Source organism: Polyodon spathula, chromosome 29 (genome assembly GCF_017654505.1).
Source record: "Polyodon spathula isolate WHYD16114869_AA chromosome 29, ASM1765450v1, whole genome shotgun sequence".
In the NCBI taxonomy this organism is placed as follows: Eukaryota; Metazoa; Chordata; class Actinopteri; order Acipenseriformes; family Polyodontidae; genus Polyodon; species Polyodon spathula.
The window spans coordinates 6,011,007-6,036,834 of record NC_054562.1 but is presented as its reverse complement, the minus strand read 5'-3'; the positions used below and the strand labels follow the sequence as shown (position 1 = coordinate 6,036,834).

The 25,828-nt window shown below is 40.8% G+C and overlaps 1 protein-coding gene across 1 annotated transcript; it reads left to right on the top strand.

Annotated features, from left to right (window-relative positions):
- The first annotated feature begins 3,823 nt into the window (after window positions 1-3,823).
- On the top strand, window positions 3,824-25,085 carry LOC121302165 (NPC1-like intracellular cholesterol transporter 1). Its single transcript, XM_041231983.1, has 18 exons — window positions 3,824-3,978; window positions 6,324-7,873; window positions 8,124-8,224; window positions 10,510-10,682; window positions 11,372-11,500; window positions 13,206-13,388; window positions 13,998-14,112; window positions 14,717-14,982; window positions 16,053-16,142; window positions 16,976-17,166; window positions 17,895-18,022; window positions 19,220-19,343; window positions 19,615-19,670; window positions 19,897-20,047; window positions 20,807-21,038; window positions 21,914-22,027; window positions 22,307-22,469; window positions 23,520-25,085. The coding sequence occupies exons 1-18, from the start codon at window positions 3,931-3,933 to the stop codon at window positions 23,645-23,647; spliced, it is 3,942 nt and encodes a 1,313-aa protein (XP_041087917.1). The 5' UTR covers window positions 3,824-3,930; the 3' UTR covers window positions 23,648-25,085.
- Window positions 25,086-25,828: the final 743 nt, after the last annotated feature.

The following is a 25,828-nucleotide window of genomic DNA, read 5'->3' as shown; positions in this document are numbered from 1 at the left end:
ATTAGGGAGTGGTTAACATGTAGAAAACAGAAAGTACTGATTAGAGGAGAAACCTCAGAATGGAGTGAGGTAACCAGCGGTGTACCACAGGGATCAGTATTAGATCCTCTGCTATTCCTAATCTACATTAATGATTTAGATTCTGGAATAGTAAGCAAACTTGTTAAATTCTCAGATGACACAAAAATAAGAGGAGTGTCAAACACTGTTGCAGCAGCAAAGGTCCTTCAAAATGATCTAGACAAGATTCAGAACTGGGCAGACACGTGGCAAATGACATTTAATAGAGAAAAGTGTAAGGTACTGCACACAGGAAATAAAAATGTACAGTATAAATATCATATGGGAGATACTGAAATTGGAGAAGGAATCTATGAAAGACCTAGGAGTTTTTGTTGACTCAGAAATGTCTTCATCTAGACAATGTGGGGAAGCTATAAAAAAGGCCAACAAAATGCTTGGATACATTGTGAAAAGCGTTGAATTTAAATAAAGGAAAATAATGTTAAAACTGTACAATGCATTAGTAAGACCTCATCTTGAATATTGTGTTCAGTTCTGGTCACCTCGCTACAAAAAGGATATTGCTGCGCTAGAAAGAGTGCAAAGAAGAGTGACCAGAATTATTCTGGGTTTAAAAGGCATGTCATATGCAGACAGGCTAAAAGAATTGAATCTATTCAGTCTTGAACAAAGAAGACTACGCGGAGACCCAATTCAAGCATTCCAAATTCTAAAAGGTATGGACAATGCCGACCAAACAAACTTTTTCGATCTGAAAAAAGAAACAAGGACCAGGGGTCACAAGTGGAGATTAGACAAAGGGGCATTCAGAACAGAAAATAGGAGGTACTTTTTTACACAGAGAATTGTGAGGGTCTGGAACCAACTCCCCAATAATGTTGTTGAAGCTGACACCCTGGGATCCTTCAAGAAGCTGCTTGATGTGATTCTGGGATCACTAAGCCACTAACAACCAAATGAGCAAGATGGGCCGAATGGCCTCCTCTCATTTGTAAACTTTCTTATGTTCTTATGATATTTTCACATCTTAGTTAATCTGGTTCCTAGTATATTGATCTGTGCAAAGAACAGGATGCCAGCGCTCTGCAGAATGAAAGTGCGTGACAGGTAAGATTAATTAAATGTTTTTTTTTTTTGCAGTGTGAATCGTCAGTAATCAATGCTTGTCTAATCTACAACCAGCGAGTCCTTGTTATCACTACTAGGTTAAAGTGCAAATGTACATAACATCTGACCGTGAACAGTGATATGCCTTATTCTTTGTCCCCTGACAACTTTTTTTCAAAGGTTGATATTCGATTTTTTTTTTTTAAAGGTAAACCAAAGAAATGTAATGAATATTGCCTTTTTTAGTCAACTTTAAAAAGTTAAATTCAGTTGTATAACTTTGTCCACAGTTTTTGTACCTTTCTCTGCTGATAAACACACTGCATTCATGAAGCTCTGTGGCAAAATGGCTGCTGATTATGAACAGATGCAAAGGTGATGCAGTGCAAGAATAAACACAGACGGGAAAGTGTAACGCATTTAGGAAAAGGGTCTTCATTTCGTAATTCCCGGTCTGGCGACCGAACAATAAACTCCGGCAATACACACCAATATGTGAAGCACAGAGGTAGAAAAGACAGGGATCGCAGCCCAAATAATTAATTGTTATTTTTATGAAGTAGCTTTGAAATAAAAAAAAAAAAGACATTCAAAAATGAAAAAGCAAATGAGATACCTATTAATAGTAGGTAAGAGTGATTGGCTTTTTTTTTGTTTGATCTATGAACATGAACCCTCCTGGATAAAAGCACTAGTGATCGCAGGGAGTGGGGATAGATTATTAGTACAACGATACACTTGCGTGGTAATGGTAGTAATGTGTAAAGTACAAGGACCTGATAGATTAAGCCAACAGTGTAAAAATCCTGCATCTTATCCTTGAGCACAGACGCTGGGCGGACTCGGACCCAGTGCCCTACAAACAACTCAGACTTCATAAGCAGACTTTTATGACCTTGAGGAGTCTTCTGTGTATAATCTGTGTTTGGGAATTTATATTCCAACCATGTCCTTGGGAGGATTGTGATAAGATAAAAGCCATAGAGCACAATTTATTGTTTATGTGTCTCAATCTAAGGGATATATGGAGGCTGTCTGTCTGTCCCAATGTCTATAACCATGCGACAGTTACATGTTTAAATAAAGCTCTACTCAACGCATTGCTTTGCTGTGAAACACTACTGAAATGGCACGGACAGTAATAAATACAAGTTTTTGGTTCACATTTTTATTGGCATAGCAAAAAATGTGTGCTCAGTAAACTAAGAGTGACAGCTGTGTTAAGTATTGCAGCCACCTCAACTAGTCTCCTAAAGCTAACCCCTTTTTTTAACCCACAGGGCTCCGTATGGTTATTTTTATGGTTTTCTATCAGTGACTGCAAAAGTGCAGTAAAGTCGTTATCTCCAAAACAGTACAAGAACACAACAGTCGAAGACACACACACACAATGCAGCTCCTCCCCTCTCCCCCGTTGCTTGCTGCAGCCCTGTCTCTGCTCGGCTCTGTTCGAATGCCACTCCATTACACAGCCACCCCTCCAAGTCTGCTTCATCCCGAAAAGAGGGAGACTGAGTCCGATAACTGAGTGGTTACTGTCTGTGACGATGAGGCTGGTGCTGCGTGCGGAGGCGACACAATGGAGCCCCCATGGTCCGAGGGAGCCACCAGTTGTCCTGGAGCCACAACACGGGGCCAGGCTGCTCGGAGTTGGTCCCTGCTGAACCAGTATGTGATGTCCAGCTGGTCCTGGAGGCGCCAGGGGATGCCCCCTGTAGTATCCAGGGGCTGGTCGAACAACAGCGGCCTCAGTATTGCACCAAGTGCTTTGGCAACCGAAAAATATCCTCACCAAATGGCACTTTTGGAGCGATCTCCTCACAGGGCGTTATCTGGTTCCAGCACAATACCAGCTGCAGGTCTGCATCCCCTTCCTGCTGCTGGCGCTGCTCTGCAGCCAAAACTGCAGACAGCTCGCTGCACCCTGGAAATGTCGTTTGGTGCTGCTACGACACATACCTCAGCTCCTGCTCCCTGGTCTCCCCGCAATGGTTGGCAGATCAGGCGATTAGCGGCATCAGCACCTGGGTCAGCGCCTCCTACAGGACAGTGAATGGCCTTTTTTTGTTCTTTAATTTTTTATAATAATATAATAATCAATGTTATTTATATAGCTCCTTTCATGCTAAAAGCAGCTCAAAGTGCTTTACAAGGAAAATGCATTTGAAAATAAATATGTATACTAAAGGAAAGTATTAAAAAAATAATTAAGAATTAGTACAAAAGTGATAAAAAAAAACCCCCAATATAATACAAACTAAAAGAAAACATTCATATTAACCATTTGAGGCAACAAAAACAAAACACATTAACGGTACAAATCTATTTTTGTTAACTCCATCTGTTTCTGAGAACCTTTTAATTACTTCTGTCTTATCTCGGTTTAACTGTAGTTATAAATACCTGTGCTGGAAGGGCAGGACCCCAGATACAGAAACAGTTGCCACAGAAACCTCCTTGTCTTGGCCTACAGGGCAGTCCCTTGTGTAGCAGGTCCACATTGCTTCCTCTTGTAGTGCACCTTTTAGTTCTAATATTTTGCAAACATGACAACCCGGGTTAATTATCAATGGGGTTTTTACAGGCTCACTGAACCAGGATTGGTGTTCCTACATCAGACCAGATGGGCGATAAGAGGCATCGATAAAACTGTTCTTGCCAAGGGGACTGCTTCCACAGCTTGTCTCCCACATGCCAGGACAGGGAGCTACTCCTGAGCACTCTTCAAACACTCACCTGAAAACTGCATCTGTTTTTTTTGTTAAAGGGTTTAGGAAATTCGACATAAAGACTGCTAGCATGAACTCCGTCTTTGTTTATGCCTTGTGTCATATCGTTGTGGGTCTGGTAAGTTTGTTTGTACCTTCTGTCATATCGCTGTGTGTCTGGGTTTTTGGTTTTATGTATTTTTTCATGTATTTGGCCTTAAAACTACAAACATTAATGCATCACAGCCAGGGTTACAGTCAGTGGAGCTGCGTTTGTTATCCTCTAAGGAAACCCCCAAAGTAATCTCTAAAACCTTGCCAGAGTACATGTTGTGTTTAGCGTCTGTGGGGATTTCGGTTTTCATCTAGAACACAGTCCTGTTCACAAACATGGTTAAATCTGTCTATCTGGCTGATTGTCTGTCTCTCATGCTGAACACAGCGGAAATGATAACTGCCTTGCTGTAATTCCTCTCCAAACTTTTATCATAGACTCCTATAAACCTTTCGGATTGCATTTCCCCATCTGTCGATTTTACTGAAATACTGCTTGATATTCATGAACCAGTTCTGAACTGTAAGAACACATGCAGACGGGAAACAATGATGACAGCCATGGTAATGGTTATAGTTCTGCAGCAATGCAATTTTTACACACAAACTGTAAACTGATTTTATAGGATTGTAACTTCATACGATTTGGAACGCAAAGGTGATGGGTGTTGATTATCTTTTTCAAGTAAAATTGCTAAAAAACAATCCCACTATTTAGAATAGATTTTCAAATCGATGTTCTTACCACTGGCTGGATTATGCTTATTACTGGCCCTTTATTGTGATGAGTCTTTTAGTTCATAACTTAGAAATGAAAATATTTCAAATACAAAGCCATAGACAAACTATTGCAGCTAACTGTAGGTCGCATAGTGAATTTGAACTACACATAAAGTGATTAGTTACCAGGAAGCAGCAGCTTCTGATATCAGCATAGTGAAATGCAAGCAGAATTGAAGAAGGACTACTGGTACTACTAATAGTGCTAGTGCAAATAAAAGGTATGAACATGGATTGTGGATTATAAAACATGGAAATAAGTCATTCCAAAATGACTGTTACTGCTGTGTTCAGTGCAATTATATTTCTGCTGTGTTCAGTGCAGTTATATTTCTGCTGTGTTCAGTGCAGTTATGTTTCTGTTGTGTTCAGTGCAGTTATATTTCTGCTGTGTTCAGTGCAGTTATATTTCTGTTGTGTTCAGTGCAATTATATTTCTGTTGTGTTCAGTGCAGTTATATTTCTGCTGTGTTCAATGTGGTTATATTTCTGTTGTGTTCAGTGCAGTTATATTTCTGTTGTGTTCAGTGCAGTTATATTTCTGCTGTGTTCAGTGCAGTTATATTTCTGCTGTGTTCAGTGCAGTTATATTTCTGCTGTGTTCAGTGCAGTTATATTTCTGCTGTGTTCAATGCAGTTATATTTCTGCTGTGTTCAATGCAGTTATATTTCTGTTGTGTTCAGTGCAATTATATTTCTGTTGTGTTCAGTGCAGTTATATTTCTGCTGTGTTCAGTGCAGTTATATTTCTGCTGTGTTCAGTGCAGTTATATTTCTGCTGTGTTCAGTGCAGTTATATTTCTGCTGTGTTCAGTGCAGTTATATTTCTGCTGTGTTCAGTGTTGTTTAAAGAGTTTTCTGCACTGTGCACATTTCTGCAAACTAATGTACTGTATGAAGTATGTGATATTTTGTTGTATTTATAAAAGCCGTTGTTTGTGGACAGGATGTGTCAGACAGTCTTGCAATGAGAGATAGCATTGCACTCTTACCGCAAATAATTCAGGATCAATGTTCGTCTGCGCTGTTGTAAAGGTCTGATGCACGGGTGGAGATGCTGTGTCTTATCAAATGGGCCGCGCACCCTGTGATTAGATAAGAATGCAGCTCACACCTTTTCTGAGGAGTCTTTAAGGAGTGGGACAAGTAAAATTGCAAAAAAAAAAAACAATCCCACTATTACTCTGCATAAGAGAGAGTGAGAAATTGCTATAGTCATCTAAGAGTGTTACAGAACTACCTGCAATGTTTATAAGAAATGGAATACTTTACCTTTGCTGCATGATGGGTCATAAAACTCAAATGGATGAATGCATTTCTCAACTTTTATTCAAGAGCATTCGCCAGGGTAAAGGGAATTACTGTGATAAGTAGGTTATGTTCCTTTCTGCAACAATGCTGGTCTTCTGTCCCCACCATACAGAACTCATTTTAATCAGAGCACCAGCATTATTGCAGGAGGGAGCGTGAACTGGCGACTGTTTCTGAGTAAAAGAAATGGAACAAGGAATGTCTTGGTTAATTTACCCACGATGTGTGACTATCTGTTAATAATGGTAACATGCTCTCCCCTCCACTTTGAGTTTAAATGACTTGAAAACAGAATGACTAAGACCATACTCATCCTGGTAAACTATTTGTGTTTCTTAGGTTAGCTGTACCCAGATCCACCAAGAGGGATATTGCACCTTCTATGATGAGTGTGGCAAAAACCCCACTGTCTCCGGCAGCCTGATCCCTGCAATCATCCCCTGCAAGTACAATGGACCAGCCAAGGCATTGGCGGGCCTCCACCTACAAAAGCTGCAGGAAGTCTGCCCCATGTTATACAAGGGAGTCGCCACCCAAGCATGCTGCTCTTTAGAGCAGCTTAACTCTCTCCAAAAAAGCCTATTACTCTCCAAGCCCATCCTGAGCCGCTGTCCGTCCTGTGTCGAGAACTTTGTAAATATCTACTGCCAAAACACATGCAACCCTAACCAGAGCCTGCACATTAACATCACCCGGACCTGGAATGCCACCATAAATGGCGTCATCAAAGAGGCCGTCATTGAGTACCAGGCCTATCTCTCACGTGAATTCGCAGACCGCTCCTTCGACTCCTGCAAGAACGTGCGCATCCCAGCCACAGGAGGCTTCGCCATCGCAACCATGTGCGGCAAATATGGCTCCACTCTCTGTAACACCCAGCGCTGGTTGGACTTCCAAGGGAACAGTGGCAACGGCTTAGCTCCGTTGGACATCGACTTCCGACTGATAGACAACGACACCCAAGTGGGGCAGGGCATTGTGCCCTTAACTACCCGAGTGTGGAGCTGCAATGAATCCACCTCCCCAGAACAAGATGCTTGTTCCTGTCTGGACTGTGTAGAGTCTTGCCCCATAATCCCCCCACCTGTTCCTGATTCAGGGCTCTTTAAAATCGGGCAGCTGGATGGGGTGCTTGTAGTCTGCCTGGTTGTTTTCTGTGGCCTCTCAGTCTCCTTTGTGGGCTTTCTGCTTGTGTCAAACCTCTACAGTGGGCGGAAATCTCAGAACAAGGATAAGAACGGCAACGAGGTCAAAAAAGAGGTTCACCTTCACGAGGTGAGCTGCACTGATAAAGCCAGCTTAGCTACTCAGGATTTCCTGGGCTCCTTCTTCCAGAAATGGGGGACAATGGTGGCCTCCCACCCCATCAAGGTAATTCTGATCTCTCTGATTGCTGTTCTGGTTTTATCTGTTGGACTGTTTTTTATCAAGCTGACGACTGACCCTGTAGAGCTGTGGTCATCTCCTAATAGCCGTGCAATGAAGGAAAAAGCTTTCCACGACGCCAACTTTGACCATTTTTTCCGGACCAATCAGATCATCCTAACAGCCCCCAACCACAAGGGATATACCTACAACTCCCTTCTCTTCGGCAGGCAGAACTTCAGTGGGCTGCTCTCCAAGGATCTCATCTTGGAGCTCCTGGAGTTCCAGACCAGACTGCAGGCCATCCAGTTTTGGTCGGATGAGGCAGGGCGGACCATCAGCCTCAAGGATGTTTGTTACGCCCCCTTAAACCCCACAAACCCTAGCCTGACTGACTGTGCCGTCAACAGCCTGGTGCAGTACTTCCAGAACAGCCGTGAAAACCTGGAGGCCAAAATAAACATGACAGTGAATGGGCAGACTGGAGAGGTGGACTGGCGGGATCATTTCCTCTACTGCATCAAGTGAGTGTGTATTTTAAAAACTCATGACAGGTGTTTCGCCTCTTCCTCAATGTCTTCAATGACTACATAGAAAAAAGCCTGCTGTTGAAACATTTGGCATTTTAAGTTTCTTTCAGTATTTCCAAATTTAGTACAATTGAGTGTTTTTAGGGTTATGTTAGAAAACAATAGGATTTAATCATGAGTAGCTTTATAATGGCTTTCTTTATTATATGTCAATATATTAACATCATGCTGTTGTCTTGTCTAGCTCTCCACTCTCCTTTAAGGACATCACTGACCTTGGCCTGAGCTGCATGTCAGACTATGGGGCTCCAGTCTTTCCTTTCCTGGCTGTGGGAGGCTACAGTAGTAAGGCACTACCTTGTCATTCCTACTTTCTCTTTGAAAGGTTGAGTGTAGATCTGGGACAAATTATTGACTATTCAAACAGACATTGCTTGAAATTTATTTCAGCTCTAAGAGCATAATTGAGGACTTTGGTACTGACAATGCAAGCTGTGGGGAACACAGTAATGCATAAAATAGAGGGTGCTGTTGAAGTCCATATCACATGGTTAATTTTTTTCTTAAAAGACAAGTAGATGAGTATGTATTCATACCAACTATAAAACACATGATTCTTTATTCAAGAACCATTTGGTGAACTACTGTACAATGATCTGCGTTCACACCTCTATTATGATACTATATATCATGTAACAAAGTATCACAATTCTGTTACCATGTGTGACAGGACAGCATCACCGGCAAGCTGTTTCTCCTGGGAAGGGAGACTCAGCTACAGAAGAGCTGCAGTAAAACTAAACAGACATGAGCAAAAACACATTAACAAACAAAACGTCACACGGGCCAAAACACAGACTATACAAAAACTGACTAACATGAAGAAACACAGAACAACTGCACAGCACAGGCAATATTACTTGTTATTTGAAAGAATATCTTCATTTTAGCTTAGTCCTTCACAGTGGTGGAATTGGAAAAAAAATCAGTGGGGGAGCCCTAGGTGGATGTTTATTGCGAGACACCCCAGTTTAAGGTTTGTGAAGTGCTTGTAAGAGAAGATTCAGAGGCACTTCTTTATAAAATCCCTTTAAATCAAAGCAATGAAAAGTTTAAAGGCAAAGTAGTAAATATGTCAATTAAGAAACGTTTTAAATCATTTTGTTTTTAATTTCTACTTTAATATAAAAACATTATTGAAAAAAAATATCCTAGTTTTCTTTATACAAATGTAGCTGATCAAAATGCTTAACATTTTTCACTTGTTAAACAAGGCAGTCTGAAGGACCGAATTGAATCCCAAGTTGTTCTCTTTAACATTTGAAACATACAAACAAATAATTAAAAGAAATGTGACAAAGTGCCAGGCAGTGTGTCCGATAGAACTGTACACTTGCCAGTCAGTTCGAATGGTCCTGTCTGTCTCACTAAAGGAGAGACCACACACCCCTGGTGTGACGCTTCTCTTTCTGCTCCCTCTCCTTGCAGCTTTGTTTTCTGCACTCCTTTTTTCCAAGAGAAAAAGATATACAGTAATTTGTCCTTCATCAACTTTGTACCAGATGTTGACTAGCCAGAGAAATCAACCATAAATCAACCTCATACTTAATATATAACATAGAGATTGGCATTAATCAATAGAGTCAGTTAAACATATTACATCAGAAAGTATTTTATAATATAATATTCCATACTGCCCTGATTCATTTATTATAACAATAGTAAAAACAATAACAACACAGCTTGTTTTTTTATATACCCGCTTCAGACTCCTCGCTGCTTTTTTCCAGTTCAGGCCAGTTTATTATCGTCATCAGTCATGAGTTTAGTATTAAACAAAAGGAAAATAACGTTCTTTTTTTCGTGGATGTTCTGCAGCTCTCTGTGATACGTCTTTATTTCAGATTTTTCTTTGATTAACACAAATTAAGATAATTAGTTTTTAACCACCTCTTAGTAAATTACTTTCTGTTGGGAAAAATAGTCTCTTGTGAAGAAAGATCAATATCTGCCTCGGGCTATATGTGGGTTCTGTTGGTAGGTGATTTGTTGAGAGGGCAACCTCTTTTGCTGGGGCATCTTCAAGAGCACCCACTTCATCTACCAGCGCGCTGTTGTTTAAAACAATCTCAAACAGCCTTTTGACAGCGTTATATAGTAAATAAACAAATAGCAGAAAATGATTAAGTGTACAGATTAATAACATCCTGTGAAAAAAAAAGTTTTGCCTTATAATATATGTACACATTTGCAAAGAATTTTCATTCATACCACGGTGTTCAGGTGCGGTCCGGCCCAATTCCACCACTGGTCCTTCATGTCCGGACTTTGCAATCTTTTTTTTTTTTCTTGGCAAGAATCTTAATCTTGCTTCTATTATGAAAAATCTTGTAGGAAAAAAAAAGATTCTATAGGGAAAAGGGCTATAAGGATGTTATGGTGTGTATGATGTTAGGTATGCCTAGAAATGCATATGCAATCCTTTTCTATAGATGTATTCAAATATGCTTACTTTGCTCTAGGATTTTGTCATAAAGGTTGTTCTGTAACTTTACGATGTTGAAGCGGTACCAGAAGGTACCAAGCTAGTAAAGAACTGACCCCATCTCTACCGCCCCTCTGCCTCTCAGATGAGGATTACTCAGAAGCAGAGGCCCTCATCCTGACTTTCTCCCTGAACAACTTCCAGCGGGACACACTGGGGTTTGAGCTGGCTCTGCGCTGGGAGCAGAAGTTCTTGGATTTGGTGCAGGAGTATCAGAGGAACCCCTCCACAAACTTCACCTTTACCTACATGGCAGAGGTAGGGAAATACAAACCCAGCTGCAGGACACGAGCTTCTGAAATGAGGAAATCAAAAAATGTGCAGCTAGATTCCTTACATAATTTATTATATCAGTTTAACAAAGTAAAAGCCTAGCAAGTGTGTATATATATGTGTGTGTGTGTGTGTGTGTGTGTGTGTGTGTGTGTGTGTGTGTGTAGTAGGCACTGGTATTGATGTGATCCAGCCATCTGTCTTTCTATTACACGGCTTGTTGTAGATTTGTATCAGATGGAAACAACGGTACATTAGCATTAGTATATCCAAACCAAATGAGAGCAGAGGTTGTTAATCAAATTATTTGGATAATAGAATTACAACTGGGAAATTGTTTCTATGCCTTTCCCAATCAAGACACCTAATAATATTGCAAATAATATAATATAACAAACAGTGCTAAACTGTCCTGCATTTACTATGACAACAGGGCAGAAGAGCTGCATACAGCGAGACAAGTTTCAGATAACAGAAGTGTTTGGAGAATTGAAGTTTGGATAATGAAGGTGTTACTATATATATAATATTGTATTGGCTGCTGTACACCTGATAAGTAACAGTGCATGCATCAGTGCAGTTTGTAAACTAGTACAATACAATGTGGCTATGTTTGATGTGAATGTATTACTAGGTCACATGTGAAATGGATCTGTGATGTGTTTGCTCTACAGAGATCACTGGAAGATGAAATTAATCGCACTACAATGGAGGACATCCCCATCTTCATGATCAGCTATGCAGTGATCTTCGTCTACATTGCCCTGGCGCTCGGAGAGTACTCTTCTTTCAAAAGTGTGCTGGTGAGTTGTGAGAGATGTGCACACTTTCATTTCTTTAGGAATATCACAGAATCACACATGCACACACAGAATCATACATACATACACAGAATCAACATACAAAGAGAATCATACATACACAGAATCAACATACAAAGAGAATCATACATACACACACAGAATCACACATACATATAGAATCATACATACACACACACACATGCAGAATCACATTTACACACAGAAACATTTGTACATACATACAAACAGAATCATACATACACACAGAGACTCATACATACATACATACACAGAATCATACATCATAATAATAATAATAATAATAGTAATCTTTATTTTTGTATAGCGCCTTTCATAGTGGAGCACCATCAAAAAGCGCTTTACAAGATACGAGACTAGGGTGTGTGAACTATGCATCAGCTGCAGAGTCACTTACAACAACGCCTCACCCGAGAGACGCAGCACAAAGAGGTTAAGTGACTAGCTCTGGATCACAGAATGAGTCAGTGTCTGAGCTGGGATTTGAACCGGGTACAAGCCCATTTCTTTAACAACTGGACCACGCAGCCTCCTACATGGAATTATACATACACGTGTACGCACCTCAGCGTGGATTTAGATAACTGCAGGTCAGAATCCATTGACTTCTAATGTGATTTTTTTTTCCGGGTTATGTTGAAATGTAGCACCTCGGAAACCTCAGACAGACAACGTTTTTGAGTATGAAGTCATCTTTAAACGTGTATCTCATATGATACTAATGCAGCTGTTTAAATCTGGGTTCAAAAGTCCTGTTTCTTTTAAAGACTGGCTCATGCTTCAGTCACGTGGCGCGACCATCTCCCAATGTTAACCCTTCCTACTGTCACTATTTGTGGCATAATTGCCACTTTATTCCAATACAATCTGTCAGGTTTATATAATACATTCTCAGTGTTGGGGAAGTTACTTATAAAATCCATTACAATTACAAGTTACTTGATAAAAATTGTAGCTTATTACTTTGAAAACAAAATGTAACTGTTACAGTTACAAATAGTTACTTCTCAATCACAGTTTACATTTTACAGCTATATTATTTTTCGTTTGGTCAGGTTGCAGCTTGAAATATTTTTTATAGATTCAGCTATCAAGCCCCCTTATTCCCTCCTCTGACACCATTTTCTAGCAAGATGATATGAAAAGTGTGTTCATGTTCATGTAAGTTTTGACTTGAACTGTTGAAGCACTTTCTGATTTGCACGTTATGCATTAGCTGTAGTCCTTTTAAAAATGTTTTAACTATGCAGTAGGAATTCAAGGAAACGCATGCCCATGGAATAGGGAGTGGTTAACATGTAGAAAACAGAAAGCACTGATTAGAGGAGAAAACTCTAAATGGAGCCAGGTAACCAGTGGAGTACCACAGGGATCAGTATTAGGTCCTCTGCTATTCCTAATCTACATTAATTACTTGGATTCTGGTATAGTAGGCAGACTTGTTAAATTTGCAGATGAGAAAAATAGGAGGAGTGGTGGTGGCAAACACTGTTGCAGCAGCTAAGGTCATTCAAAATGATCTTGAAATTGAAGAAGGAATCAGTGATGGTGTGATTCTCCCCTGCTGTGTTCACTATGCTATAAGGTTGCAGTGATGGTGTGTTTCTCCCCTGCTGCGTTCACTATGCTATGAGGTTGCAATGATGGTGTGGGGTCTCTGTTTCAGGTCAACTCGAAGATCGTGGTGGGTCTGGGGGGAATCCTGGTGGTGGGCTGTGCAGTTCTCTCCTCCATGGGATTCTACGCCTGGATCGGGATCCCCTCCTCGCTCATCATCCTTCAGGTCGTGCCCTTCCTAGTCCTGGCTGTCGGAGCTGACAACATCTTCATCTTCGTTCTGGAGTACCAGGTTAGCATCAATGAAAGAAAGGCCAATGGGGAGAATGTTCTGGGTTTTTTTGTACTGCTCTTTGTCATGTAAAACATGCCTATGTTTCTTCGTTTGGTTCGTTTTTGATCTTTTGGAGTATATTATTTGTTTTGAGCTGGTTCTCATTCATCTAAAAACTTTGTTAAAACTGTTCATTGTCAGGTTTTGCTGCTTAATGCATAACATGGCAAGCCCTTATAACAGTATCCAATGCTAAAAGCATGTGAAACTGCAGAATTACTGTGAAAATGTACCGTGACACACTTTCTTGAGGGATATATCCAGGTAAACAATAGGACAATGAGTTGGATGGAAAACATAGCTATCAAATGTGTACATGCAAGTATAATTGCTTACAACCTGACCTAACATTCTCTCAAAATGACAGAGATGAAATTCAGGTACCACATTGTGCTACCGTAGAACCATCAAAAAGCTGTACAAAGACAGCATAACAGAAATCAAAACAAATGTGCTTTTGGTAATTCCTGTGCTAAGTGTACCTTCTGTGACATGATCTTGAAACATGAACGTGACACAGCGGGTTTTGTACCGTTGTACAATGACATGCTGGGTTCTCTTCCTCAGAGAGGCAAGCGAAAGCCGGGAGAGAGGATGGAGGAGCATATCGGAAGAGTCCTGGGCAACGTGGCTCCGAGCATGCTCCTCTGCAGCTTGTCCGAGTCCATCTGTTTCTTCTTAGGTGAGAACTCGGTTGCAGGGGGGGGTGTGTTACCAGAACTCCTGAATCAGGATAATTGGAGAGTGCTACCCATAAAAAACGAAACATACAAAACCCTCCAGTGCATTATTGTTTCCATCTTATTGTCTGCAGTGAGAAGCAGCATGTTGTTTTGAAAATGGCATCCTGGCAGGCAGTGTAATATTGGGTGACTTTGCCTTGAGATACAAGGGTTTAAAAGTCTCCACAAATAGATGGCTTGAGTCTAAAAAAAAAAAAGGCTATGACGATACTGTGTTCAATTGTGACTGGTGACTGCCACAATACAAAAAGGCCCTGTGGCCCTGGAGAGAGTTCAGCGAAGAGCAAGCATACGAAGGCTTAAAAGAACGAGCTGAATATAGGGAGCAGAATCTATTAGCCTGGAACAAAGAAGATTGAAGTCTTTAAAATCTTGAATGGAATATAAAAAGTTACCTTGAGTCTACACATTAAGTGCAGCATGGAAAGAATTAGGATAGAGTAGTGAGGGTGTGGACTGGAATGGGGTTACCGAGCCATGTTGTTGATGCTGAATCACTGGGATCTACCAAGGATTTACTGTTTGAATCCATTGTATTCTCAGGGGCCCTCAGTACTATGCCCGCAGTGAGGTCGTTCGCGTTGTACGCAGCCCTCGCCGTTTTCTTGGACTTCCTGCTCCAGATGTCTGCATTCGTGGCACTCCTGTCTCTAGATGCCCGGCGGCAGGACAGCTCCCGCTGTGACGTGCTCTGCTGCATTCCGGTGAAGAACACCACGAGGATAAAGAAGAGCGACGGCTTCCTGCTTCCTCTCATGAGAGATTACTACGCTCCCTTCCTCTTGCATAGCACCACCAGGATCATAGTGGTATGGACTCCTCCCACTTCAGTGATTTAATCATCTTTACACATGTTCTTAAAGGTTTTGAAGATTATTACCAAAGAGTAAGAGGTTATTACAAGAACACATTAAAAACACCTGTTTCTTTTCCACTTACACCTGAAGAAGAGACTTTTGCCGTAAATTGCAGTTAAGCTGTCAATCAGTATCAATATAAACATTTGTAGGCAATCGTTGTTAAAAGCCGGGTTGAATGTTTAAAGTAATATTATAATATATATATATTCTATATATATATATAATATATATATATATGTATCTGGAATAGTTATATGTAGCAAGAGCTAGACATACAAGATATATAGTGGTGTCACACAAACACACCCCTCCACCCCGCGGATGCATACACAACCTTGAGAAGATAAATAAAACTACATAATACAATGCTGCTGTGCACTTTTAGTTCTTCTATGTCTTATTATAGTCCTTAGGATATTTAGACACTTGGGTCCATGTTTCTTGGTACTTTGATACTTGGTTAAGGTAACTGAGATGAGACAGTGACGTACTTGCAAGTTGATTAATAGTTGTGTCCAGCATTGTAACCACAGCTGGCATTCTACCGAGGTCAAACTCAGGTTTCGGGCTCTAGCTGCAGTATTTATATGACTGCTTGCTATTTGCTATTCAACCGCCAAATCAATGTTACACAGAAAAGCAAAAGAGAAAATTAAGGAGCGCTTTGTACTTTACCAGAATTTTTACACTAGCATCAGCACTGATGATGCAAAAAAACAACAGAGGACAAGACTTGGTGTCCTCATAGCTAGTTACAGCCATGGCTGTGTCAATGTATAAGAGTTGGGATGTTCCAGTTTAAAAATAACAAATGTTTTACAGGTTAGGAAGGAAGCTGAAATAAAATAGTTTGTAGTAGTCTTAAGATTAATAGCACAGGTATGAAAAATACCCAGCTGAATTGACTCCAGTGAAACTGGAAATCGGTTACCCATGGCAGATGTGATTTAGAGCCATTGTCCTTGTTGGGCATCACAGTGAAACCATAATGAACGCTGTGTTGGTTCTTCTGTCTGCAGATGCTGCTGTTCTTGTTCATGTTCTGTGCCTGTTTCTTCCTGATGTTCCATGTGAGAGTGGGTCTGGATCAGGACTTGTCAGTGCCGACGGTGAGAGAGTCACATCTCAGCGTTGCGTGATAAAGACGTTCAAAAATTGTTTGTTTGTAGTTTGCATTCATTCTGAGTGGGTCTTAGAGTAATTGTAGCTAACAAAATAACCATAAATCTTACCTGTTTTACAATGCCATTAGCTACATAGGTCTCAGGTGTACAGATTGAAAGAAACTCTGTAATGGCAGACGTGTATTTTTATTTTAAAACATGAGATTTGGCCACCTCAGCAGTGCCTTCTGGGTCAAAGCATGTTACTGACTGAAAGCATGTCAGCCAATAAGGGAAGCAGCTGGCTGGTTAATGACAGGAAAGAAGCCTGTGAAGGGTGGGGACAGTGTCACTCTGAGAGTGAAATTATAGTGCAAGCACTAAAATGAAATGAAAAACACAGTATCTGCACCCAGAATGATTATATCATAAAAAGGGAGGGGGGCATTAGGAACGACCCTCCTATTTTTTTCATTTTCATCCATTTATAGGTTTGAAAATAAATAACATATATCCAGCTTTTCTGTCTCACCCCCCCCCTCCCTCAAGATCTGTACGCTGCCTATCTCACACCCCCCGCCCCCCCCTCCCTCCACATACACAGTGTTGGGGAGTAACATGTTACAGTAACTTGGAACTTTAAGGTGAAAAAAAATGTAGTCACATTACAGTGCAAATCAAACCATGTCACCTGAACGCACAATAATCTCTGTAAAGTGTAAACTGTGCCTGAGAAGCAACGGTAACAGATTATTTATAAGTAACTTCCCCAGCACTGATCACACAACCCTGCCCGTTACCTCTCTCTCAATCCTCTCTCGTGTTCTCTGTCTCTGTAGGACTCCTACATGCTGGATTACTTCAAGTACCTGTACAAGTATTTCGAGGTGGGCATCCCCACCTACTTTGTGACCACGCGAGGGTACAACTTCTCCAGCATTGAGGGCATGAATGGGGTCTGCTCCAGTGTGGGCTGTAACAACAACTCCATGACACAGAAAATCCAGTATGCCACAACATTCCCCAAAGAGTAAGCACCTTTCTCAGCTCTGTTCTCAGCTGCTCCATTCAGTTCTGTCTGATAGACCCAATAGGGGTGACAGTACAATTCAGTATATTGTGCTGCACAAATACATGTTTCATTTCAATTACCCTTTTTTCAGGTCTTTTAAATCACCCAAAAAGTTTAATAGGGGCTTATAAAAGTACCTTACTGTCCATTAAAGCAATTCACTGCAATACAAGGGTGCTGAAAGAGAAGTTTGGTGTTTTTCTGTTTCAAATCATCCTGGTAACTTTTTAAAAGCTTAAAACACCTCTGCTGTCTATATACTCTCAAGCATCGCCTCTCTCTCGGTACAGCCGGTACACAATAGTGTACCATTAACCTGTCTCCCTGCAACAATGCCTCTTGTGGTTTAAGAAAAAACACTGTAGTAGAACAAATGTGTTTTTCTCTGATCCACTAGACAGGGACAGGGGATAGATGAATAGTTACACTCTGAGTGTAATAGCTGTACTTGTTGAAAAGCCTTGTTTGAGAGCCCTATAGAGGCCACAGGGGTTCTTTAAACTTCACCAGGAAGAAATGGCATGAAATATTCTCAACAGGAAGTAAAATACATACTGTGTGTTAAGTTGCTCTTAAATCTTTTACAAGTGTATTGACTATCAATTAATTGATCTTCATTATTAGGAGACATTTCATAATGCTGGAATAATGTGGACGTATTCTTTATTTTGTTTTCTGCTCCACAGATCCTTTCTGGCAATCCCAGCCTCCTCTTGGGTTGACGACTTTATCGACTGGCTGAACCCGATTTCGAAGTGCTGTCGTTTACACTCCTTTGGTCCCCAACAGGGGAAATTCTGTCCGTCAACAAGCAGTAAGAATCCCTCTTTATATTCATACCAGAATTCTGTAAGAAAATGAGTCCTCAAGCAGCTTGTAACCCATTAAAAAAATAAGGAAGACAGAGAAAGAAATAAACAGTGAACACACATACGAGAGTCATCGGACTCTTACATTTATCAATACCGTTTAAAATAAACATCATATTTTGCCAAACTGCATCCAAAAGGTAGGGGTGCGCTGATGCTTGTGCTTGTTCTTATAATTGCCTTTTGAGAAGTATTTCTCGGCAGGTATTAAATAAATCCATTCACTGTGTTCTGTGTTGATTTCAAAATAAGAAATAGCCTCTCCTTTACAACTGAGTACCGTAAACTGACAATTCAGCTCCCCAGATGAGAGGAAAATTTGCTTCCAAACGGATTTTTAAAACAATGTGGAACGTCACATTCAAAAGAACCAGGATAGAACCCTTGAGATATACATCTCATTTCAAGGAGGTCCTGGCAGTTAATTGCCATTGATTGGTACTCATTTGTAAAGGTGAGGGAAGGACAGCCCTTTTTTTGTTTTGAAATTCAACACATTAGTCAATGGATTAATTTAAAACCTGCTGATAAGGGAAGGAAGCACTACCGTCCCAAACAAATACATACAGGCTAAATAAGCATTATTTTAAACTACTTATCAACATGATATATTTAACACACATAATATTACATCTTACATGTTCAGGTAAATTTTCAGAATAGTTGGTAAGTGGATCATACTGCATATCATTTAAACAAACTTATTATAAAAGGTTGATATTGACAAAAGACCAAATATGTCAAGATGGAATTAAACTTTGATCTAAATGTGTGTTTAGATGAGGAGATTTAAACAGAGGAATTTGAAAAAGACTTTATAAAAAAAAGAATGCACTTCTTTGCACCCAGCGCTCCTGTCAGAAGGCGCGAGCTCCGCACTGCCTTGTAAAAAGTTATAGAGTGTCGTACAGTCCCTTCAAATGCGTAGGTGCAGTATTCTTACTGATATCCTGTCAGACAAAAAGTGAGTATCTGTGGCATAAACAAAATGACTTACTGTAAGATCACAGCCTTGCCCAAAGACATGTACCCATTACATAAATACACCGCGTGATGGCCTTTCATGAAATATCCTCTCTGTATCCTTCACTAACACAAGACAACCCTCAATGTGTTGGACTGACTCCTCTCTTCTCTTGCAGCCTCTGTCTGCTTGAGAAAGTGTATGCCACTGGGTTCTGGCACAGTGAGGCCCACTGTTGAGCAGTTCAACCAATACCTCCCCAACTTCCTGAGCGACCTGCCTAACCTACAGTGCTCCAAAGGGTGAGTTTACCTCCGATAAACTGTACAGTCTAAGCCGGATTCCACCTCCCCACCCCCGGCAGTGCCAAAGCCAATGCGACGCCCCCCGGAGCCCCCAACGAAGACCAGCTGCCTCATACAACCAGGATTCGAACTTTGTGATCTCTGGTTGTATGACTGGCCTGGTAAAAACACTGCTACACGGTGTGCAGGGTGAGTCCTACATTCAGGGACCCCACTAATTCGATTTTAAAGATAGATTACCTGGTTTGTTCTGTTTGTTTTCTTCCAGGGGCCTGGGAGCCTATGACAAAGCTGTTGTTAGAGGAGAGGATGGAGAAATATTAGGTACAATTTGATTGGAATCCCAGTTGGACATGTGACACATTCTTCAAAGTGGTTCTGGGTTTTGCTGCTCCAGTATTGTTATTATCACTTTTACCCTCTGTCTGCGGGACATGTGAACAAGTAATACAAAAGATATTTAAAGATAGTTGGTGTTTAAAATGACATTTAAAGCTAGTTGAATGAATAAGCAGGGCTTTGTCTTACCCCCTGTCCCCCCTCTTTACAGCCTCACGTTTCATGGCCTACCACACCCCCCTCACCAATTCAGAGGCGTTCACGGAGGCCCTGAGGAGAGCCAGGGAGCTCGCTGACAACATCACCAGGAGCATGAGGCAGATTCCAGGCACAGACCCTGACTTCCAGGTCTTCCCTTACACGTAAGAGCACCCGCAGAGTCCCCTGCCCTGCTTACAGCACCGCGGTCAGCATGCAGACAGTGTGGGCAGGCTTTTAAAAACGCAAACAGAATGCTTGCTTATTTAACAGGGCGGAGGCTGGGCATGAACCAGCGTCCTGCTTTGATGCATCTTAACCACTGTGGGAAAGAGGCGGGCTGGCTGCAATACATCTTTAAATCTTTTAATCTTTCAATAGTTTTCATCTCATCTCACCAATGGGACAGAATCACACAGCACTGTCCATTCCACTTAATTCATCAAAAGGTTGTGCTATTTAATTCTGGGCATTACTAAAAGAACATTGTGACCTTAAAGAGCAAAGAGCAGCCAGACTAATCCCAGGGTTTAGAGGAATGAGCCAGGAGAAAGAAGAATTATACGTCATTGCTTGATGTCTTAAAAATCTTAAATGTAGACAAAGTTAATGTAGCCAATACTTTAAGCATAGCACAGAAACGAGGACACAGTTGATCAGATGGTAGGGGACTCTTGTTTACTCAGTGGGTCATGTGGGCATGGAATGGGTTATCTAGCTATGATGTTTACACCAAACCATCATAGTGGATTTTAAGTCCAGGCTCGTCAAAGTTCTGAGATTAACCAGGTACTAGGGACTGGAATGACCTTTTCTTGTTCATAAATGTTCTTCTGCTCTAAATAGGCACCCCTTCTCAGGTTAACCAATACCTTATCAATAAAACCATAAAATCAGGGTTTGTGTTTTGCTTTCTGCTGCAGGATCACGTACGTGTATTTTGAGCAGTACCTGACGATCGTGAATGAGGGGCTCTTCATCCTGTCGTTGTGCCTGCTCCCCACCTTCGTGGTGTGCAGTATCCTGCTGGGCATGGACATGCGCTCTGGCCTCCTCAACCTCATCACCATCATCATGATCACGGTGGATACCGTTGGGGTCATGACCCTCTGGAGCATTGACTACAATGCCGTGTCGCTCATCAACCTGGTCACGGTGAGTGAGGCCCCCTCTCCCGAGCAGAACCACATTCTTTAAGCCTCCAGTTGTGGACCGTGTCTTTGTGCCATGCTTTTAGACTGTCTTGCACTTCTTGGGTCATTTCCCCGCCCCTTCAGGGGCTGCTTCCCATATGACGGACATGTATGCAGCCAGTAGGATGCTTTGACCTTGAAGACACTGCTGAGGCGAAATGACAAAGGAAGGAGTAACCGACTAACATTGAAGTGACAAAACAGAGCTTCACAGCGTGCATGAGCTGCTGTTAAAACAGAAGTGCTTGCTTATATTATAACTGTGTAACGTTCAACATTGCAGAGATAATAATCAATACCTTAACCAGTCACTGAACAGGCCACTTCCAGGTGGATTAGTAGAGTTGTCAGAGTTGGCTTGTAACACATGCAAAGAGTTACTCTAATCTGACTAACTGCAATGGTTCCTTTTTCAGACAGGCAATGAAATGTAATAACGGATTAAAATTTACATCAAAAAAATATAATGCAGTTCCTTTCCCTTACATTTACGTACTACAGCTAATGCATACCGTGGAAGTCAGAACACAATTTTCCTATCATCTTGCTAGACAATGGCGTCAGAGGAGTGGGATCGAGAGCTGGATATTTCGAGCTGCAGCCTGACCAAAATAGCTTATTAAAATGTAAACTGTACTTGAGAAGTAACTATTTGTAACTTGAACTTCTTACCTTTTTTTCAATGTAATAAGTTACTGTTACTTGTAGCTGTAACAGATTACTTTTTAAAAGTAACTCCACACACACACAGTGGTTAATGTATGATGTTCATAATTCTTTTTGTATTAGTTACGTCCTCTGTGTCTTGTCTAATTTGAACTGTGTTGTTTCTCACAGGCTGTTGGCATTTCTGTGGAGTTTGTCTCTCACCTGACCCGCTCCTTTGCCATCAGCACCCAACCCACCCGCTTGGAGAGAGCCAAGGAGGCCACTGCTAACATGGGCAGCGCTGTAAGTATCTCTCCTCTCTGTCCGTCTGTCTGCTAACATGCACAGATCAACAATTCACATTGATACTAGTATCTCCACTCTGTATGGAAACGATATTGCGTAACAAATGACAGGAAGCTTTTAGCCAATGGATTTGATGGAGATTCATTTGAAGACTTCTAGTCGAAACGTCATTGCACTTTTCTTCAATGTATTTCTAGAATATGGTGTTGCCATTTCATAAGTAAGGGAGGTAGACTGGTCCAGTGTGAGTTAATGCAGCCTCCCCCCCCTGCCCAGGTGTTTGCGGGCGTTGCGATGACGAACCTCCCTGGCATCATAGTCCTGGCATTCGCCAAGGCGCAGCTCATCCAGATTTTCTTCTTCCGGCTCAACCTGGTCATCACATTGCTGGGGATGCTGCACGGCCTGGTCTTCCTGCCCGTGCTTCTGAGCTACCTCGGTAAGCAGCTTGTAACAAACCCGACAACTGTTGTTATTCCTTGACAGTGATTGTAGCTACTGAAATAATCCCAGCGCTCTTACAGGTTGTGTATTGGTCTCAATTGTCCAGTTTTGAAAGAAACGCCTGCTACTGTAAACACGAATCTCTGTTTGCAAGCTCCTTTAAGATAGTGTTGTACTTTGATCATCATCCCCTCCCCTTCTGGTGCTTTCCTATTGACTGGCATGCTTTCTGGCAGTAAAAGGAAGTGCAATTGCAAACAGATAACCCAAGAATAAGTAAAAAAAAAACTGAGCTTAACCTGAAGAAGCACCGGTTACAATGAAAATTGTTAGCTTTAAAAAAGCTTTAAAACTTCTTTCCAGACAGGCGTCTTGCTTATTGCTTGCTTATTCTATTTCAACATTGTTGGACAAAAAATGACAAGGGTCTATAAGATGGGAATTGCACCCACAAGAGACAATCAAACATGAAATATTTCTATGGAAGCTGTTTTCACCTTTAATGGAAGTACCACAGGGTATACTGGTCTACGGCCACATTGTGATTTTTTCATGTAAGAAAAAAAACCCCCAAAAAAACATTTTAAGGTATTTTGCCTCATCCATTATATGGGAGTTTTAAAACAATATTTAAAAAAATATATTACTAAGTTTTTTTTTTTCTAAAAATTCTTCAAAAATAATAAATGAATGCTGTCTAGCGCATAGATTTGTCTAACAATTAAAGAGAATTGCTTAGGTGAATTTCAGCATAGCCCTTATCTTTGATGCTGGCGGTAGGTCAATTCTTATATAACTACACTGTAGTTACACAATTATTTTAAAGCTGTCCTTTACGTTGGTTTTTCAAAACAGTTGTATATGCCACGCCTTATTTTGCAACCTGCGGTTTGGGAAACTGTTACAGACTCTTGTCCTGTCCTGTAAGGAGTTCCATTGTAGTCTTTGTAGTCTTCTTATTAATGCAATTCCAGTGCTGTGTGCTTCTTCTTTGAGAGGGTGGATGAACAACCCTTATTATATTTTTTTTGCTTTCTAAAAACAGGCCCAGAAGTTAACAAAGCCCTGCTATTGGAGCTCCAGCGCCAGGAGAGCCGGAGCAATAAAGACATTGAGATCACTCAGATCAGTGGCAGTAACTCCTATTCAAACTATGCTTTCGAGGACCACTAGAAAGACTCCCAGTCCAACGGACATATCAACAGCTGCCTTAATTCACAGTTACAAGAGGACACTAAGCAACAGGCAAACTCACTTAAGCCCAGAGGACCTCAAAGTCTCCAGGTTGTCTGATGGATTAAAACAATCTACTTTAGTCATTCTGGTCCAAACTCGACCCACTATATTTGTTCTTCGTAGTCCAGCCATTTGAGGCTAAGTAGGAGGTCATGTGTTGTTCATCTGTTTATCCAAAGTTTTATTTAATATATACTAGACACTTGCAATAAAAAGTGTATGTCATCATAAAGTTTACATTGGACGTTTCAAGAGCCCTCATTTTATGGAGCTGTGATACTGGGGCTTTTTAATTGCATGGGCCCCACTTATAGAGGCTACAGAGTTGAAAGGTTATAGTGGAGTCACATGGATTCTTGTAAACCACAGACAAAGGGCCAACCAGACAAAGGTCTTCTCCAAGCTTAAAAAAAAAATGAAAATAACTCCCAGCTACAATTTTTAAGTCTCAGGGTATTTTTGAAGGTTGTGAATAACACTGCAGTAACAGTTATTAGAGAGTTTTCTGTTAAAATGCAACAACATATTTATAGGGCTGTGCAAATACATGGGAAATCAAAGTTTTAAGTTAAGGTATTAATGAAATGGAATAAAACCGTGTTAATTACACAACACAAGACCAGACCGTCCCTGGTTTGCGCTTGTCTGAATCAAGAACAATAGGACAGGGGTTACTATAGAACCTGCTGAGATTAATCTAAAACCACTGCTTGTATCTGTGATTATTTGTATTAGCATTCTTTTATCTGTTTTGATATCAAATTATTTTGATTTCACTTGCTGATTTGCTCATTTCCATAGCAACGATTCATCCCCGCAGTGAACTGTAGAATTGGAGTCCTGGGCCCCATCTGAAGGAGAATGAGATTCCAAAGGGCCTCCAAATCATACAATACTGAAGTGCACTGTCAGGGATTGGGAGTAAATTGTACAGATGAAGACAAATGAGAGAAAGGCAGCTTTGAAATGAACACATTTTTCAGTCTAGTTGTGAAATGAACACGTATTTCAAAGGCTTGTTTTGGTTTCCTGTAATACCTGCCAACAAAAAGCCTGAGTATTTGATATTGCACAATGAAACATGCTGGCAGCAGGGACATTACTATTGTATCTAACTGTAGCACTGAGATCTACTCGCAGGGGTGCTGGGAATCTGTACTTCAAATTCTGAGCAATTTCAGGTTTTTATTTTATAAATCTTTATCAGAACGGCCAACTTGTACAATGTAAATGGGTTGTAATTGTTTCTTTTTAAGTATTTTGCAAAAAATGTCAGTATTTTAAAATAACATAAGCTGTTATCATAAAAAATGGAATTACATGTACTGTACTACCAGAACACTAGATTATTAAACTGTCACTTTGTTTTTATAAATATTTGGGAGTTTGTTTTTTTAATCTGTTACTCTCTACCCACCGAAACTTAGCCATTCCACAAGCACACTTCCAGAGGCTGGAACACCATTCCGATTTATTCTTTATTCTATAGGCAGAACCTTGATCTAAAAATTAACGTCAGAATCGTTACTGATTTGTTATGAAAATTCTTATATAGCGTCTGACCGCTGTAATCTCCGATAACTGGTGCATATTTAAAATGTTTGCAGATTCAAGAGTCACCAGGAAACAGCAGTGCATTTGTTCAGTGGTGAACTTGAAAAATGTGTAGAATTACTCCACTGGAAATCTATTACTAACCAATCTCATTCTCGAGACACGAACCAACCAGCGTGTTGCAAAGGGAGGGAAGGATGATCATTGGAACGGCTGAACGCTCTCTAGGAAGTTTCCAGAACAGCTCCAGTGGAAACACAGCTGCAGTTCCCCTGTGGAATGAAACCAGGTCCAGGAAATGAGAGCCCTTGTTGTCCAAGGTCATTTCCATTGCATCACTGAGAAAAAATGCACCTTAATGATGAAAAGCAATGTGAACCAGTAGCAAACACGTGCCGATAAAAACGACTACAAATAAAGGCGATAAATAAAACACTGTTTTGATAGTTTTCATATTTTTAGTCACACATTACATTTCTCAACTTTTACTCAGGGTGGTGCCCAGGAGAAACAGAACTTATATAATGAACATCATAGTGTATTCAGATCATAGTGTTACTAGAT